Source organism: Erpetoichthys calabaricus, chromosome 3 (genome assembly GCF_900747795.2).
Source record: "Erpetoichthys calabaricus chromosome 3, fErpCal1.3, whole genome shotgun sequence".
Classification (NCBI taxonomy): Eukaryota; Metazoa; Chordata; class Cladistia; order Polypteriformes; family Polypteridae; genus Erpetoichthys; species Erpetoichthys calabaricus.
In genome coordinates, this window is record NC_041396.2 from 169,379,373 (window position 1) to 169,400,359 (window position 20,987).

Sequence of the window (20,987 nt, forward strand, 5' to 3'; positions counted from 1 at the left end):
TAACATATGATTTGAATACATTTCCTTATGTACAACAAGACCTGCCTTCTTAGCTAGATGCTCCAACTGTCGGCCCATGGCCTTGAGCTGACGGTGTTCAGGTGTAAACCAGGGAGCAGTGTGAATAAATGACACAGTCCATGTTTTTAAGGGAGCTAGTGCGTCAAAGGCAGAAGACAGAGTTGCATTGTAATGATCTACTAATTCTGGAGGTGTGGTAGCAGAAGGAGAAACAGGCTATAATTACATTGACATTAAGAAATGAAATCACACGCTGAACCTTTATTTTACTGAGAGGTAAGCTAACATCAAATGTAATCATTACCAAGATGGGTAATTCAGTAGGAATAAAATTGTCTAAAATATGAGCTTTGTTATGAGTTGAAAATTTCACATATTGAATTAAATCAAAACAGTCAAGGATTTCATTAAATTATTTGTGAGTGCATCACTTGAGGTGTCAAAGTCAATCTTAAATTGCCCATAAGGATGACATTTGGAGACACTGCACACAAAGTAGTTAAAACAGTAAAAAGTTCTGGAAAAAAAACACTTGATAGTTTAGGAGGTCTATATAACACAGTAATTATAGTAGGTGAAAGTCTGCAGAGTTTGCCAACAAACTGTTCAAAGGAAGGATACAATGGAAGAGATATTGGTGATAATTTTAAGTCTTTGTGCTGAATTATTGTGAGAGCGCCTCCCCTCCCCAAAGAACGAGATTTAGAAATGCAGACAAACCCTGGTGGGAGCACTTGATTTAGATGAAAATAATCACCCGGTTGCTGCCAAGTCTCCATAAGGCGTAAGCAGTCTATCTTAGTGTCTATAATAAAATCACCAATCAGCAGAGTTTTGTTAGAGATAGATCGAGTGTTAAGTAATCCAAACTTCAAGGTGTCTATGGACGCATATTCCAGAGATTTTCCAGAGGAATCAGCATGTTATGATTAACACGTCGCTCAAAAAATATGTGGACAAGAGCGTCCTTCAGACCAAAGTGAAGGAATAGACCCACTGTTACTCCTGCTGAGACAGAAATGACGGCAACACCCCCGGGGAATATACTTTGGACGTTGGAGATTGCCACAGTGAGGCAGGAGATCAGCAGGTAATTCATAGTTGTTTAAATGTCGATTCAATTCATCTGGTGAGTATTTTAGTTTTGTAGATGTGACTGCATTAGGTAGCAGAGTAGACATAGTAATCCATGACAACCAATTGAGGTTTTTCATAGTAGAATTCCAAAAATCACCCAAGCAAATTCCAAATTGGCAGCAAAGGAATGTATCCATTGTGTACCCTCTCAGCCCAATTAAAATAACATTAGCCAGTAGACCGTCACCACTGGGATTTCCACAAGTACTCAGCAATTGACAAGGGGCAGTTTCCACCACCTATTCAGCAAAGGTAGATATCTGAGCAGAGAAACAGCAAGAAAGTTTCCACTTCCGATTACAACCAGCAGAGAACAGTTCTACGAGGGATAGTGTTAAGGCCGAAAGAAGCAAGGGACAGGAATGCGTGATATCAGTTTTTAATCCAATGCAAAGGAGAAAGGCAGAGCCGATGCAAAAAGCAAAAAATGAGTAAAAGGCAAATAAAAAAAATACACAAAAAGAGCACCAGCGAGCCGCAGCAGACAGAAACGCCAGCATTCACTTCCAGTTCACATGACCTGTAGTCCCTCATATAGAAGTTAGACCCCACTTTCTCCTTGTGCTGCTTCTTTGCCTTCTTCACAGCCTTCCTTAGAGTGTAGCAGGCTACTTTGTACTCACTATACTTTCCAGTCCGCAATACCACGTTCACCACATCCCAGATGGTTTTGTCGACTTACAGCTTCTGACTGGGGAAACACTGGATTGTTCTTGATGGAATGATGGACTTCACTAGCATAACAACAAAGCTGACAGTCACATCTGCAAACTTGCTGACATCATTACAGCTTGACCAGAACGCATCCCACTCCAAGTCATCAAGTGCGTCTTGTAGCACGGCTTCAGATTGGGCGGACCAGCATTTGATCTCTTTCGTCACCGGAAACCCTTATAATGCATTGTTTATACTCGGGGAGAAGGAAAATGGCGCAGTGGTCCAACCTGCTGAAAGCCAGGGGTCGCCAGGAGTGCTTTAAAGCAGGGGTCACCAAGTCCAGTTCTGGAGGACCACTGTGGCTGCAGGTTTTCTTTCGAACCCTTTTTTTAATGAATGTCCTGTTTGTGCTGCTAATTAACTTCTTATGAATTCATTTTAATTGAATTGCTTTTTTAAGATTTGTTCCCCTGAACTGCTTCATTTCTTTCCTTAAACAGCACCCAAACAGAAATAAAATTTGAAGTGAGTGAGCCAACAGAAGACCAACTAAGTCTGGGCCTCAAACTCCAACCACTTTCAGCTAATAATGAGGTGCCAATTCTTATCTTTAATTTAATTGAACCCATTCTTTAATTTTGTGGCTTTGTTGTTGCTCTCGTGGTGCATTTGCAGACAATTTCGAAATTGTGGATTTTCTCTTTCTAAGAGCACTGTTAAAATGTTTTAGGGACCTGGGCAGATCAACATTCCTGAGACCTTCACCTTTCTTTATTTTCAGATATTACATGATTGACTCATTTTGTATCTCATTATTGTTTGGCTGCTAATTAAAGAAAAAGAAACAACTAAGCAGTCTGAGTCTTCAAGAACAAGTCAATTAAAATTAGTTCAAAAGAAGTTAATTAGCAGCGAAAACAGGTCACTCATTAAGAAAAGGGTTAGAATGAAAACCTGAAGCCATGGTGGTCCTCCAGGAAGGGAGTTGGTGACCCCTGCTTTAGAGCCTGAATTGAACTGAGTGTAACAATAGTCCTGTGTGTTTCTCCCTCTGGTTGGGTATGTGATGTGCTGGAGAAAGTTAGGCATGATCCGTCCCATGTTAGCTTTGTTAAAGTCCTCTGCCATAATAAACGATGCATCCAGGTGTTTGATTACTAAGCACATCATAGAGTTTAGGCTTTACCTACATTAGCCTGAGGGTTTAAATAGGTGATAATGACTATAAGTGTAGGTATAAGGCTGAAATTTGGCAGGCTCATTCCTTTCAGCTTACTTACAAAAGTTAAGCAGGTTTCATTTCGAAATTCTACGCGTAACGGTCATAACTGAATCCTACTTACATATATACGTCCAAAGCCTGCAGCTCGGTCGCCGTGTGAGGCGGGGTTGTGTCCCCCGGCCTCCCACGTAGTTGGCTGGCTGCCTGCCTATATTGCGTCCCCCATCCCCACGCCTGCCACGTAGTTGGCTGCCTGCCTATTTTACACGTTTGGAGAACCGCCAATGCCTCTTAAACATCTTAGATTCACAGGTGACGATTTGAGTAGTGGACACTTCAATGTTTATGAATGTTTCAACTCTCAAAAGCTGGATGTGAAGTTATCGATGAAACCGGTTGTATGCTTACAATGCTTGACAGATGCCGAATGTCACTTCAACACAACAAGTCCTGCAAATACTAACGTAATTGAAACAAACCATGAAACTCAAACCGATTACGACAGCAGCAATCCAAGCTGTGAGAAAACAGTAAAAAGGAGGCATGTCAGACATCGTGGTACATTTTCTGATGCAGCTAGACGGAAACAACTTTGTGACACTGCCGCCAAATACTCGCAGAAAAATCCACAAGTTAATACACACGCTGTCGCTAAATACTCGCAGGCAAATCCACAAGTTCATAGAGACGCTGTCGCTAAATACTAGCAGGCAAATCCACAAGTTAATAGAGACGTTGCTGATAAATATTCGCATGCAAATCCACAAGTTAATAGAGCTTCTGTTTCTAGGTACGATCCCAATAATAAAAAGTGTCTCATACAAAAAACAACAGGTTTGGCTCAAAAAAGCCGATTGTGGATTTGCATACAGCCACTGAAACTTTGTAACGGCACGTGACTTCAGGTCACGTGTCTGCAAAAGAACCTAATTGAGGCGACTATTTTTACTGGCAGTGGCTCAGGGGAGAGAGTTTTTATTCCACGCATCCCCATTATACCCTCTGATCTCCCATTTCAATTCAAACGCCTCCAATTTCCACTAAGGCTCCGCTTCGCAATGACAATTAATAAGTCTCAGGGACAAACCCTACGAAAGGTTGGCATTGATTTGAGGCAAGATTGCTTTTCACATGGCCAACTGTACGTTGCATGCTCAAGAGTAAGCTCAGCGCACAGCTTGGTCATATTACAACCAGAGGGCCGAACTGACAATGTGGTATACAAAGAGATCCTTAACAAATAATTATTTGTATATTTTCCCTCAGTTTAAAAATGTTTACTTTTCTTCTTAATAACAATTTTAAGGCAGTAATTCGCCGCTGCGAAGTGGGAGTATTTTGCTAGTTTATCATAAAATAGACATCTCCACATTTTACTTTATTGGATTCAGCCATTCTGTCCATCTGAAAGACTGAAAAATATTCAGATGGGATTATTGCTCCGTCCAGTATTGCAGGTGAAAGCCATGTTTCAGTCAAAGAACACGGCAATCCCTGATGTCCTGTTGAAATGAATCCTGATCATCCATCTTGTTTTCGGGAGACTGGAAATCTGCGAGCAGGATACTGGGTAGAAGAGGATGATGTGGTTTATTCTTCAGTCTGTTTTACACACCAGCTCTCTTACTGTGGTGTTTCTTTCTCCATTGCTGCAGTTTGGCTCCTGTAACTCCTTTGTTACTATTCCCCTCATTGATCCCCTCATCATGTAGGATCTCACGGAGAATCACACCTGGACACAACGGGTCAATAGGTAGATCGTGTCAAAATAGACAAGTAAACTGGTTCCCAATGTTCAAAAGTGTTCCCCTGTCATAAGCAATCAAAGCGGTAGTAGTCTATGCAAGCAATGAAACAAAACAATAACCAAAAAGTTATATAAACACACAATCTTAATGAAGAGACCAGGACGTCAACCAAACTCAGTGGCACAAGATCACACTTGTCTCACAACAAGATCACAAAAACTACCCTCAAGCCAGACATCATGATGTGGTCAACAGTTGCAAAAAGGATCCTTATCAAGGAACTGACCATATCCTAGGAGAAAGGAATGTCATTGGCACATAATCAGAAAACAGCAAAGTACTCCGGTTTAGCAGCAGAATGGCAAGTGGCTGATTGGAATGTAACCATTCACCTCATAGAAGCTGGATGCAGGAGTTTTGTCAGCACAAAAACCATCCAACTTCTTTGTAGCATTAGCATGACAAGTCCAAAATTAACCTCCTTAGCGTAACATTTTTTCTCAAAAAATATGTAAAAAGTGTTGCCTTTTTTGGCTTGAAAAATAATATATTTATTAAATCTAATAAGTCTACTGTTAAATGAGCAAAACACTGAAAGTACAAAGTCAGAAGTGTAGAAAGTATAATGATACAAATAATAATAATAAAAACAATGCCAATACTGTATATATTGTCACAATGTGTTGTTTGAGTGGTATATCTTGAAGCATGGTGAAAATACAATAAAAACATCACAGTCAGGACAATAGTAATGTGATTCCTTGTGGATGTTCTTTCCTGATTGATCAGCTTTTGAACACTACCCTGCACATGTGCGACTGACACGAACATCACTTTCGGAGTCATCAGAATCTCTTGCAATTTTACTGTCCGTTTCAATTTCACTGCCTGAAAATAGATTCAATTCATCATCACTGCTCGTATCACTGTCAAGAGCATGCAACACTTGGGGATGCTGAAAAATGTTTTTTACAAGATGGCATTATAAGGCTAGGAGAAGACGCATCTGCACCATTGCCTGGGTAACACTCGAGCCTGTCACTTACACAAGACACGCCTATATTGTTTCCTAAGTAACACTCGGCACTAACGATGTTGGTATTTTTATAGCCCGAGTGATCCTCGGGTCTAACGCTTACACTAGACGCATCTATGCAGTTGCCCAAGTGACATTAGAGATTAATGCTTGTAGCAGTGTTTTTACAGCCCAAGTGATGCCTCGGTCTAACAATAAGTAGGTTAAGAAAGGTGGCTAGAGACCTGGCAGATGAGGTAAAGAAAACAAACTACTGCTTGTGGTTACGAAGCAAGTACAAAGTTTGATGGTCAACACTCCATTAAGGGCAGCTGCAGGGAGTGGCGGGGAAATGTGTTCTGGGAGATGCATGGGGTAAACAAGGCAAAACTACAGCAAACAGTGGATATCAGCTGATGACCCTTCAGCTGACTGATGGGTACTGGCAGAGGTGCAGCAAGCAGGAATGCCGAAACTGGAATATGAGCTACTTGTATGACAAGCTGAATACAAAGATCAGAGCCTAAATGCTAATTTACAAGTTTAAGCCATAGAAATCAAATATACTTTATGAAATGATAGACTTCAAATTCACCCTTTTGCAATATCACAGAGTTTAATTCTTGTCTAGTACAAGCTATTAATACTTTGAATTCATCAAACAAGATGCACATGCTGCAGAGTAGAAAAACCTTACTCAAATTTCCTTATCAGCTACTATCTTGAACATGCCAAATTACTTGTGTATGATATACACTACCAGACAAAAGTTTTAAAATATCTAAAATGGTGAAAATGTAAGCAGTAAACTGCCAGAGGATTAAATTTATAGTTTAGGTTAGCAAAAACTGAAAAAAGGAAATATCAGAATATTATAAATGGGCCTTCTTCAGGGAACAACTAATTGGTTAAAACCTACAGATGTTCTACAGCAATTAAAGTAAATTAAACCTTGCAAAAAATGTGTACAGGTGTCCCAACTTCTATTGATTACTTAAAACCCCTCTGTTTTATAGAAGAGCGGGAAAAGACTGTGTTACTACACCCTCTGAAGTACTATTTGGACAATAGTACACTGTACAATGTTGTAAATTCCAGTTCTGGCAAGAAAATGGCAATTATCAAATGAAAGGAGACAAAGCATTACTACCCTTAGAAGTGTATGCCTTTCATTTGGAAAAAATTGCAAAAATAATCAAAAGTGTCAGTAAGTACGGTGTCCTACACAATCCAAAAGCAATTGGAAACTGGAAGAAACTATGATACGGAGAAACCTGGCAGACCCAATTTGAATTCACAACCAATCTAAACAAATAAAATAATATTTTTCTTTAATGACAGCAAGAAATGTTAAAAATCCAGCACCCTTCCCCGATTTGTTAGTAGAAAATGTATTCTTATTTTACGTACTGCATTCTTTCTCTACATATTTTGCATTAAGAAACCCCTGAGGTGAAATACAATAAATTGGGATTACAAACAGAAAAATTGTTAAGAACTTTCCTTACCTGATCATTACTCATGAAGGCCATGTGCATCACATAGTAAAAATGAACTAAGAAATCATAATTGGGTAGGACATCTTGTCTTTTTGTCATCATTTCACAGATTAACCGGTATGCCTGAAGTTTTCCTTCTTTAAACTCAGAAGGCAGTGTAGTTGCCTTAAAAATAAAGAGTTAAACGAAACTGTAAATGTCTGAAGGTTTTAAAGGAAAAAAAAAAATCTTATACAAAACAATATTAGCTAACATAATGAAACAATTACTGTGCTTGGTTTGATGATGCCAAGTCCACAGTTGACATTCTTTTTTATTTTTAAAATTAAAAAAATGGAACAGCTGGGTGCCTAAAATGTTTTTAAAATATATTTCACTCTGATGTCTAATATGCATTTGTTGCTGTTTCATTGTCTTCTTTAAATAATTAATTCAATCATGTGAAAAGCTAGGTGATGGAATCAGTGACTTGTAATACCTTCAAATCATCAAAGTAAGGTATCGAAGAAACCTAAGTAGGCATATATTCTACTTAATTTAATTAAAGGTTGCATCAATTCACTGCATTCTGCCAGGATGAGAAAAAAAGGACAGATATAGTAAAAAATACTTACATTTTAAAACTTCATGTAACAAAATTAAACATGTTAAATTGGTAGACCGCACAGCCAAAGGAGAAGAAAAAGCGTCTAGACAAATTAAATGTTAAATTACCTTGAACAACCATGATGCAAACATTCTTAAGGGAGGGATAAGAACAGGCCTTGGAGGTGAAGAATGGTTGTCAGTGCTGATCCCAAGATTGTCTCTTATCTTAAAAAAACATATATATTTGTTTAATCAAAAAAACAAAGATAAACAATACATGAAAAAAGAACACAAATGATAATTAATGAGGTAAACTGTAAAGAGGCAATGCAAACTATAATAAAAATGACCCTCTGTACAATAAAAGAAAAATAATAATAAATAAAAAGGCAAAGTTAAATCTCTGTAGGAAACCTTGTCTCCATAAATGCCCTAATCCATGTACCAGAAATGAAGATTGCCTATATCAGAATATTTCCAATTAGAACCCCCTCTCCAAAAAACTGTCAAGAAAGTATAGAAAAGGTATGCTGAAATTGAGACTTCCACTTAGTACACACATATATTGAGATAAGATGTAGCAAAATGAAATAAATAAATAAATCCCCAAATGTACATTACACAACACTATACAAATTGTGCAATTCTGACAAAAGTATTTAGAAACAGGTCTATAATACATTATTTGCAAGGTATGTAACACAGTGGTCTCAAATTCAAAGAATCAAACCACGATCCAGCCTTGAGTAGAAAGAAATCCACATTTAGCACATACAAAAGAAATTAAACAGCCAGACACAATTGAAAAGAACACCAGATGATTTACCCTTTTGTAATTATACATTATACCAAAACAACTGCAATACTCAAGAAAATTTTAGCCAAGTGTTTTTTTAATCTTTCATTCACTTATTTATGGAATTTACAATATCAGCTTTACTAAATTAGTGTATAGCTAGGTGATGGAAACAATGCCATGTAATATCTGTAAAGCATCAAAGTAAGGTATTGAAGAAACCTAAGTAAGCATATATTCTGCTTTATTTAAAGATTGTATTACAATCACTGTACTCTCCTTGAATAGGAAAAAAAACTATTTTATGTAAAATGCTCAAAAAATTAAAGGAACACTTTGAAAACACATCAGATCTCGATGGGGAAAAAAAAAATCATGCTGCATATCTATACTGATATGGACTGGGCAATGTATTAGGAACTAAAGGATGCCACATCGTTTGATGGAAATGAAAATTATCAACCTACATAGGGCTGAATTCGAAGACACCCTGAAGATCAAAGTGAAAAAAAGATGTGGAAGGATAGTCCATTTTGACGAAATTTCATTGCAGCAACTCAAAATCGTACTCAGTAATTTGTATGGCCCCCAAGTACTTGTATGTATGTTTGACAAAGTCAGGAGATGCTCCTAATGAGATGACGAATGGTGTCCTGAGGGATCTCCTCCCAGATCTGGACCAGGGCATCACTGAGCTCCTGAACAGTCTGAGGTGCAACCTGGCGGCGTCAGATGGACCGAAACATAATGTCTACTGGATTTAGGTCAGGCAAGCATGGGGGCAAGTCAATGGTATCAATTCCTTCATCCTCCAGGAACTGCCTGCATACTCTCACCACATGAAGCTGGGCATTATCGTGCACCAGAAGGAACCCAGAACCCACTGCACCAGCATGGGGTCTGACAATGGGTCCAAGGATTTCACCCCGATACCTAATGGCAGTCAAGGTGCCAGTCAAGGTCCCATTGTCTAGCCTGTAGAAATCTGTGTGTCCCTCCATGGATATGCCCCCCCAGACCATCACTGACCCACCATAAAACCGGTCATGCTGAATGATGTTTCATGCAGCATAACGTTCTCCACGGCTTCTCCAGACCCTTTCACGTCTGTCACATGTGCTCAGGATGAACTTCTTCTTATCTGTGAAAAGCACAGGGCGCCAGTAGTGGACCTGCCAATTCTGGTATTCTATGGCAAATGCCAATCGAGCTCCACGGTGCCGGATAGTGAGCACGAAGTCTGTTTCTGATTGTTTGGTCAGAGACATCCACACCAGTGGCCTGCTGGAGATCATTTTGTAGGGCTCTGGCAGTGCTCATCCTGTTCCTCCTTGCCCAAAGGAGCAGATACCGGTCCTACTGATGGGTTAAGGACCTTCTACGGCCCTCTCTAAGAGTAACTGCCTGTCTCCTGGAATCTCCTCCATTGCCCTTGACACTGTGCTGGGAGACACAGCAAACCTTCTGGCAATGGCACATATTGATGTACCATCCTGGAGAAGCTGGACTACCTGCGCAACCTCTGTAGGGTCCAGGTATTGCCTTATGCTACCAGTAGTGACACTGACCATAGCCAAATGCAAAACTAGTGAAAAAACTATCAGAAAAGATGAGGAGAGAAAAACGTCAGTGGCCTCCACCTATTAAACCATTCATGTTTTTGGGGGTCGTCTCATTGGGGCCCCTCTAGTGCACCTGTTGTTAATTTCATTAACATCAAAGCAGCTGAAACTGATTAACAACCACCTCTGCTACTTAACTGACCAGATCAATATCCCAGAAGCTTCATTGGCTTGATGCTATACTCTGATTAAAAAGTGTTCCTTTAATTTTTTTCAGCAGCATATATATATATATATATATATATATATATATATATATATATATATATATATATATATATATATATATATATATATATATGTATATGTATATATATATACAGTGGAACCTCTAGATACAAGTTTAATTCGTTCCAGCACTGAGCTTGTATAGCGAATTTCTCGTATCTAGAACAAACTTCCCCCATTGAAAAAAATGGAAATCCAGTTAATCCGTTCCGCACCCCAAATATATTAACATAAAAATCAATTTTCCTAACAAATAACACTGATAAATTATATATACTGTAGTCTACCTTTAATAAATAACACTGGTAAATAATATAACTGATCATTAAAAGAATCAAAACAGGTGTCCAAAGTGCAGTAGAGCATTCAATAAATCTTTAAATAAATAATCCTTAAAACAGTTGTGAAGTGGAGGTTTAAAATACACAAGAATAACAATCCTTTAACACGAGGTTAAAACGTCAAAAGGATGCAGTCTTTAAAAAACAGATGACAATCCCCGGTGCTTCTTCTCTGTTAGCGTCTCACCTGCGGGCTCTGCAACAGGCGAGACACTCTTAATGCAGCTGACCTTCTCTACACTGTCCTGCTTCAGCTGTTTGGCTCGCCTGTTCAGCTACACGCGAGCCTGCACTCGCTCGCTCGCTCTCCCGCACCGCCTGCCTGCCTGCCTGCGTGCTCGCTCTCTCTCTCTCTTTTTTCTTTTACTTCTTCTCCCCCTTAACCGGCTCGCGCTTCTCTATATATGCGGGGAGGACATGGCAGCTGCAGCCCATCAGCCACAGGAACAATCATGGATGTGGGCAGTTTCCCACCTGTGCACTAAGTGAGAAACGCAGACACCGCAGATCGCGGATCGCAACTGCTACCACGCCCCCCTCGCTAAGCCGCGAGCTATACCCACAGCCTGGCTCGTGGCTCGTTACGCGAGCCAATGCTCGCATTTAGATCTGAATTTTTCGCTCATACTTTCCTCGTATTTTGAATTTCTCGTATACAGAGGTGATCGTATCTCGAGGTTCCACTGTATATATATATATATTAATTTTTGATTTTTCTTTATTATTTTACTATGTACAGTTGGGTCCTTAAATATTTGGCCAGAGACAACTTTTTTCTAATTTTGGTTCTGTACATTACCACAATGAATTTTAAATGAAACAACTCAGATGCAGTTGAAGTGCAGACTTTCAGTTTTAATTCAGCGGGGTGAACAAAACGATTGCATAAAAATATGAGGCAACTAAAGCATTTTTTTTAACACAATCCCTTCATTTCAGGGGCTCAAAAGTAATTGGACATATTAAATAACTGGAAATAAAATGTTCATTTCTAATACTTGGTTGAAAACCCTTTACTGGCAATGACAGCCTGAAGTCTTGAACTCATGGACATTACCAGATGCTGGGTTTCCTCCTTTTTAATGCTCTGCCAGGCCTTTACTGCAGCGGCTTTCAGTTGCTGTTTGTTTGTGGGCCTTTCTGTTTGAAGTTTAGTCTTCAACAAGTGAAATGCATGCTCAATTGTGTTAAGATCAGGTGACTGACTTGGCCATTCAAGAATTTTCCACTTTTTTGCTTTAATAAACTCCTGGGTTGCTTTGGCTGTATGTTTTGGGTCATTGTCCATCTGTATCATGAAACGCCGCCCAATTTGACTGCATTTAGCTGGATTTGAGCAGACAGTATGTCTCTGAACACCTCAGAATTCATTCGACTGCTTCTGTCCTGTGTCACATCATCAATAAACACTAGTGTCCCAGTGCCACTGGCAGCCATGCACGCCCAAGCCATCACACTGCCTCCACCGTGTTTTACAGATGATGTGTTATGCTTTGGATAATGAGCTGTTCCACGCCTTCTCCATACTTTTTTCTTGCCATCATTCTGGTAGAGGTTGATCTTGGTTTCATGTGTCCAAAGAATGTTTTTCCAGAACTGTACTGGCTTTTTTAGATGTTCTTTAGCAAAGTCCAATCTAACCTTTCTATTTTTGAGGCTTATGAGTGGCTTACACCTTGCAGTGCACCCTCTGTATTTACATTCATGCAGTCTTCTCTTTATGGTAGACTGGGATATCGATACACCTACCCCCTGGAGTGTGTTGTTCACTTGGTTGGCTGTTGTGAAGGGGTTTCTCTTCACCATGGAAATGATTCTGAGACCATCCACCACTGTTGTCTTCCGTGGACGTCCAGGTCTTTTTGCGTTGCTGAGTTCACCAGTGCTTGCTTTCTTTCTTAGGAAGTACTAAACTGTAGATTTTGCCACTCATAATATTGTAGCAATTTCTCAGATGGGTTTTTTTCTGTTTTCGCAGCTTAAGGATGGCTTCTTTCACCTGCATGGAGAGGTCCTTTGACCACATGTTGTCTAATCACAGCAAAATCTTCCACATGCAAGCACCACACCTCAAATCAATTCCAGGCCTTTTATCTGCTTAATTGATAATGACATAACAACGGACTTACCCACACCTGCCCATGAAACAGCCTTTGAGTCAATTGTCCAATTACTTTTGAGCCCATGAAATGAAGGCATCGTGTTAAAAAAAATGCTTTAGTTGCCTCACATTTTTATGCAATCGTTTTGTTCACCCCACTGAATTAAAGCTGAAAGTCTGCACTTCAACTGCATCTGAGTTGTTTCATTTAAAATTCATTGTGGTAATGTACAGAACCAAAATTAGAAAAAATATTTATGAACCTAACTGTATGTTACAGTAAAATAATATATGTAGCTGTCACACAAGCGCCAATGGGAGACAGTTTACGGGCTCAAATAATGGTAATTGCGCAACAGACCGGGGGGTTGGCGCTATACTTTAACTTTCCTCTTTCCCCACAGAACAACTGAAGAATCATCCCAATAATGATCACTTCCGGCTGATGATGTCACTTCCGGTTCCAATCCTCCAAGTCCTACCTCCAGAAGATGTCACTTCTGGTTCCCAGAATGCCACCTGCTTAATACATCACTTCCTGCTATTTCATTATATAAATGTCCACCCTTCTTACTTTGATCAGTTCTGTTTTGGACTCAAGTCTGTGAAGACCAAGCTATAATATTTGACAAACATTCACTAAACAGGGACGGTCCCCAAACCTTTGACTTTGTTTTGTGTGTTTTGTTAAAGTAGCAAAAGTATAAAGAAAAAAAAAGCATCTTCTAAAAAAAATGAAATGAATGACAGTTTAATTCACCTTAAATAACCTTGATGCAATCATTCTTTAGACACATTACTCATTAAAATTTAACAATAAGGTACAGAAGCAGTTCTTAACCAGCTGAAATGAAGAGCAGTGCATACAAGCAATGAAAGGCAAAAGCCCAATTTTATCCTGATGATTTTTTTTATGTGTGAAAAATGATTACATAACACCCACTTTATTCATGGCTTCATGATAGTAAACAGAGCATTAAAACATGCTGTATCCTGAACATATGATGAAGAGTCAACTTAGGGTGTCATATCCCTTTTCCTTTGCCAACATGAAGATCTATCTCTCTAGCATCCTCTTGAGGACAGTAGTGAAAATCAGCAGAGAATGAGAGAGAGACAGAAAGCAAAAGAGAAAGAAAGATGGCACTCCAACAACATCAGCACAACAGCCTACAAAACAGAAAAAACAAATGACTTCTTTCTCTAGTTTAATCAACAGAGGTTTTCCATGATGTAAAATTTGTATTTAATTAAATGCAGCAGTGCACTTAAACAATAAGCACAAAAGAGGGATAGGTGTCATTTTTGTGCTATTATGAGTTGACCTGATTCATTGTTAACTATGAACATAGTGAGAACAATTGGGGTAAATCACAGAAACATTAAGCAGGAGCACAACGATCAATTAAAAACTGATTTGTCACCTTCATGATGCACATAAAATTTATCCTGTTCTACACTTAGAGAACAATTTCTTGTACTTTCTACTTGAATTCAAAGTAGATCAGCTTCCAATGACAGTACGGAATATGTGATTCTATGATTAATAGATTTATTTGACAGCAACAATAGTTTCCTAGAAATATATTTTGGATTAAGTACTCATAAATATAAAAATTCAGAGTTCGTGGACTCAGTCGTTAGCGGATTTTTCCTTAGAACCTAACTATTTATTGTTAGCGGAAAGCGCAAATATCCTCCACAATTTTTTATGGCAATACTGTGCTGTAGAGAGAACTGTGGCTTGGGATGGTAAAAGTAGCCAATAGAATTTGAAACTGCAACTCTCAGCAGTACCTGCAGTGGATCTGATTGGTCTTCCGCTGAGAACAGGAAGCAACCACTGAGGGAAACGCGGTTTGGGAGGGTGAAAGTAGCCAATCCGAGAGCATTATTCATTTCTCCTTGCTGCTGACTGATTGCTGTCCTGTGACGCGACTCCAGCCAAGTGTCCTCATGTTTTTCATTTTGTCATTGTATTCATTTTGATATTCTTAAACTCACAAGATGTCGCCGAATCACCCTGCACCTTCTAAGGCTTCTGGCACTAAGCCTAAGCGCCAAAAGAAGTTTAAAACACTCCAGGAGAAGGTTGAACTACTAGATTTGCTCTGGGAACTAAAAAGTTATGCTGCAGTAGCGTGCCACAATGGCATTAATGAAAGCACCGCACACTAAATAAAGAAGAACGAGGCAGTGATCAGGAGTTTCATATCTATAAGTTTCTGTGATAGTGCCAAAAAGGTAACGACCATAAGAAATAAAAATATCATCAGGATGGAATCTGCCTTGGCATTGTGGATCACCAACTGCAGGAAGAAGAACATCCCCTTGGATGGTAACATCATCCATGAGAAAGCACAGAAATTGTACCAGCAGCTCGCTACAGGAGAGAATGTAGCAACTTTCCATCACAATGTTCCTGAAACCTATAAAGAAAAGCCAGCACGAAACCCCACCAGAAGAAAACCTGTCCAAAGATACGACTCCTCCTGAAGCGCCTGAAGTTTTAAATCCTCCGCATCGTACTGCACAGCTACTTCATCATCATCAATTATCATTCATCATTGGTGAGTACCCGTACATTTTACTGTATTTTAATTAAATGAAATAATTATGTATTTACTCTACTTATAACAAAGAAAACGTGCTTGCATGAATTACAGTACGTATAGCGGTAACATCGGTATTTTACATTCTAGCACCGCAGGAGACATAGCAGTACAATACTGCACAGTAGATGGGTTTACCTTTACATTCTGCTTTTAGGTAATGTATTAAGGTAAATTTTTAGGTAATGTATTAATGTATTAAGCTGAGCTTGCAACAAAATTAAAGTGCTTTGGGGGCATACTTTATTTAGGGTTTAAACTATAACAATAGGCATTTAAAAGGCATTTTTTAACCACATCCAAAAGTCGCGGGTGCTCTAGGAACGTAACCCCCCACGAATTTTGGGGGTGTACTTTGTGTGTGTATATATATATATACTAGCAAAATACCTGCGCTTCGCAGCGGAGAAGTAGTGTGTTAAAGAGGTTATGAAAAAGAAAAGGAAACATTTTCAAAATAACGTAACATGATTGTCAATGTAATTGTGTTGTTATTGTTATGAGTGTTGCTGTCATATATATATATATATATATATATATATATATATATATATATATATATATATATATATATATATATATACACACACACACACAGACACACATAAACATATACATACATATACATATATACATATATAAACATATCTACATATACAGATATCTACATATACATATAAATACATATACACATCCACATATATACATATATATACACATATCAACATATATATACACATACATACACACACACATATACACATATACATATACACATACATACATACACATACATATATATACACACATACATACATACATATATATATACACACATACATACATACATACACATACATATATATATACACACATACATACACATATATATATATACACACACACACACAGACACATATATATACATACACAGGTACTCGTCGACATACGACCTATGCAAGTTACGACTGTTCGACTTTACGACGCGTTTGACTGTTTCCCCTGCCAGCTGTTGACAGCGCCAGTTTCCCGCACTCTCAAGTCTCGCTACGCAGCAGTAAAAATATACGCAGCAGTGTTGTCCCACGTGTGTTTGTGTCTTGTTGTTTTGGCAATTTTCGATAATAATATAACCCTAACATATAACCCTATAATATTAACACTAATAGCAGCTTTCTACTCAAAACGGCAAACTTGAGAAGCTGCCAGCATCAAACCCAGAAGCTCTTGATTGGGCAGTTCTTAGGATTGCACTACGTAAGCAGTCGCATCAACTGCTTACCGCAACCTGCTTTCTTTTTTCTTCTTGAATAAAAAGCGCACTTGTTCTGTTATACTTGTACTTGTGAAAGTGTTTATTGATATTTGGACTTCAGGCTTCACACCAGTCATTCTCAGTCACACACACCACTCACATCCACATCCACAGTTATCCCAGTCTCGTTCGTGCACAAGTTTTATATACAATCATCACATTCAAATTTTAACAGTTCCCACACACAACTGCTGACTCCCAATCAGAGCTTCTGGGTTCGATGCTAGCAGCTTCTCGAGTTTACCGCTTTGAGTAGAGAGCTGCTGTTATTGTTAATATTATACAATGAAAAAAAACATACATTTGATTTACGTCTGTAACAACCGCTGTAAATTTATAGTGCTTGTCAAAGTTAGCGTTCACACTCGCCCCGATATGACACTGCTCTTTTCAAATAAAGACGCGCTATAACAGAGGTGAACACAGATCAGAGAAAACAGAAGCCCTCCCCGCAAGAAATGTCGACTCACAGTGTATGAATGGCGTATGGAAGAAGTGTGTTAAGCGTTATGTAAATACTTTTGCTGGATTTAACAGTGAACAAGAACTTGATGAGATTCGTGAAGAAATAGTGAAACTGTCAAAAGACCTTTCATTGGAATGTGAAATGGAAGATGTCGAGGAGTTGCTAGACCAGGAATCAGGTGAACTTATGAATGAAGAGCTGATAGAATTGGAAGAAGAAAGAGTGGCGGAAGAAGAAACAAGAGAATTGGAGTAAGACGAAGAGGAGGAGGTGCCACAAACAATGTTCACCACAAAGGGATTGTCAGAAGATTTATCTCTACTGAATAAACTCCTCGCTCATTTTGAAAAAATGGACCCAAATATTGAACGATTTGCGAGGATTGAACAGATGGCACGCAACACATTTCGCCCTTATTGCAAAATTTATGAAGAGAAAAAAAAACAAACAATTAAGACGAAGCTCACTATGTTTATGAAAAGAGCAACTCCTCCCATCACCCCGTCCGCAGCCTCGCCTGATCTGATGAAGGCGATATCGACAACCCGCAGCCAGCACCAGTGGTGCCAGGAATTAAATGTACAGTACAGTATTTCTTGTTTTGTACGTTTTCCACATATTAAACAAATTGTACTGTAGTATGCTGTGTTTGTCTTAGAAAGTAAGAAAATGTTGATAAAATATTACTTTAAGATGATTACAATATTATTACCCAGTCTAATATTCTTACCTTAAATTAACATAGGCCGACTTACGTCCAGATCAACTTACAACCAGTCAGTCGGAACCAATCGCGGTCGTAAGTCGACAAGTACCTGTATATATTTACATATCTACATATATATATATATGCATATCTACATATATATACACACATATATATGCATATCTACATATATATACACACATATATACGCATATCTACATATATATACACATATATATATACATATCTACATATATCTATACTAATAAAAGGCAAAGCCCTCACTGACTCACTCACTCACTGACTGACTGACTGACTGACTCACTCATCACTAATTGTCCAACTTCCCGTGTAGGTAGAAGGCTGAAATTTGGCAGGCTCATTCCTTACAGCTTACTTACAAAAGTTAGGCAGGTTTCATTTCGAAATTCAATGCGTAATGGTCATAACTGGAACCTCTTTTTTGACAATATACTGTAATGGACGGCAGCTCGATGGCCGTGGGAGGCGGAGTTGAGTGTCACGTCATCACGCCTCCCACGTAATCACGTGAAAAGACTGTGAACGCAGTAGGGAGAAATGAAGGAAGAGCCGCAAACAGAAAAGAACAAAAACTTCATTAAACAATTGAGAATGGAGCGAAACAATAAGAAGCGAGCGAGTGAAGCATACAAGCATCTTCGTAAGGGAAACAAAGCACGGTGTAAAACGTAAGTTTAAATTAAGTTTATAGAAACGCTCCAGCTGCGGATTGCAATAACATATTCGCGAGATAAAAGAACACAGTAGGTAGAAATGAAGGAACAGCCGCAAACAGCGAAGAACAAAAAATTCATTAAACAATTGAGAAGGGAGCGAAACAATAAGAAGCGAGCGAGTGAAGCATACAAGCATCTTCATTAGGGAAACAAAGCACGGTGTAAAACGTAAGTTTAAATTAAGTTTATAGAAACGCTCGCGCTGCAGATTGCAATAACATATTCGCGAGATAAAAGTTTAATGTGAAGACATGAGGTATAAACGAACCACACGCCGTAGTGCAACATTAGGGGCTTCACCTCTGGTGCTGACGTTCGAGATTCGATTCCCGAGAGGGGATGCAATGAGTGTGTACGCATGAAGAGCACAGAATTAGGGCAAAACACGTGTCGCATACTCTTTGCATAATTTGAAAGTAAACAATTTCAACCATTCTATGATCTGCTTCGCGCAATTGAAAGACGGCACATGGCGGATGTTAACCGACTTGCTGACCGCAACGTTAGGAGCTTCAACTCTGGCGCTGACGATAGAGATTCGATTCCCGAGAGGGGATGCAGTGAGTGTGTACGCCTGATGAGCCCAGAATTAGGGAGAAACAAGTGTCGCATACTCTTTGCATTATTTGAAAGTAAACTATTAAAACCATTCTATGATCTGCTTCTGGGAACAGAAAGAGGGCACGTGGCGGACGTAAGGCGACTTGCTGACCAACCACAAGCGTAACCTGGCAGGTAACCACCCACACAATCAGATTGTGATTCAGAAAACGAATGCCATGAATGTAATTACCACGATCTACATACTGTCAAATAAACGAAACACATGCCGTAGCGCGACAGCTGTGAAAAGGGAGGTTCACAAAAAAACAGATCCTTAACAAATTGTTATTGGTATATTTTCGATCCGTTTAAAAAGGTTTTCTTTTCTTCTTAATAAAAAATTAAAAGCAGTACTTCGCCGCAACGAAGCGCGAGAATTTGGCTATATATATCTGCTTCTCGCAATTAAAAGAGGGCACGTGGCGGATGTTAGACGACTTGATGACCAAGCATAAGCGTTACCTGCCAGGTAACCACCCATACAATCAGATTGTGATTCAGACTAGGAATGCAATGAATGTAATTACCCCGATCTACATACAAGGCGAAAGTCTTGCAACATTCAAAGATAATGGTTTGGGATAAGTACACCATGGAACATAAAAGAGCTTATGAAGCCTTGAACCGAAAAAAGCAAGATCTTAGAGATCGTAAAAAAAAAAAAAAAAGGAGGTAATGTCGTTTTACTCGCTGTAGATTTTAGTCAAACATTACCAGTTATTCCACGAGGGAGACCAGCAGATGAGCTCAACGCGTGTTTAAAATCCATGCTTCTCCCACGGTCGGTTATATGTCGCGTGTTCTCGGGTAGGTACACCAAAAAATGTATACATTTAAGCATGTAATGGTCAAACAAAAAATGAGGTATACCCGAAGGCACTGCAGTAGTACTCAATGTAACTTTACTTCTTAAATGTTAATGTTTTACTGTTTAATAATTTATACGCTTCTTATATGTTGTTCAAATTCTTTTATCAAAATACCAGTGACAGCGCAATGCACGATAACATGGAGTGAATACACCATACGCATCCGCCCACGGCCGCCCTGGTGTGCGCAGATAGGAGTTGATTCTACAATAAAATAAAATAAAGATAAAAAGAGTAATGCAATCATCACCCATAAAGCGGATAGTAGACGTGACGTACTATATGTGTACCAGATTTCAAGTCAATAGGTGAAACGGTTTGCGAGCTACAGGTGATTTAAAATCCTGGACAGACAAACGAATAGCCACGGTAGCAAATTATAGAAGATTTTACTGTTTAATAATTTATATTTATATGAAATGTGCTTCTTATATATTACTTCATATTCTCATATGATAATAATGTTAATGTTGTTTATACTGATTTTATGTTATTGTAAGTGCATATATGTGTGTATATGTATGTATGTATATATATATAATATGTGTATATATACCGTATATATATATATATATATATATATATATATATATATATATAATATATGTGTAATATATATATAATATGTGTATATATATATATATAATATGTGTATATATATATATATATATATATATATATAT

The 20,987-nt window shown here is 38.6% G+C and overlaps 1 protein-coding gene across 4 annotated transcripts in view; it reads right to left on the reverse strand.

Annotated features, from left to right (window-relative positions):
- The window catches only part of ralgapa2 (Ral GTPase activating protein catalytic subunit alpha 2), a 789,870-nt gene that overhangs the window by 451,467 nt on the left and 317,416 nt on the right, over positions 1-20,987 (reverse strand). For all 4 annotated transcript variants that reach the window (XM_051925541.1, XM_051925545.1, XM_051925542.1 and 1 more), the window contains 2 exons: positions 8,014-8,112; positions 7,309-7,464 (listed from right to left, as the gene is read on the reverse strand). In XM_051925541.1, coding sequence (XP_051781501.1) covers positions 7,309-7,464; positions 8,014-8,112 — 255 coding nt within the window. The remainder of the gene's footprint in view (positions 1-7,308; positions 7,465-8,013; positions 8,113-20,987) is intronic.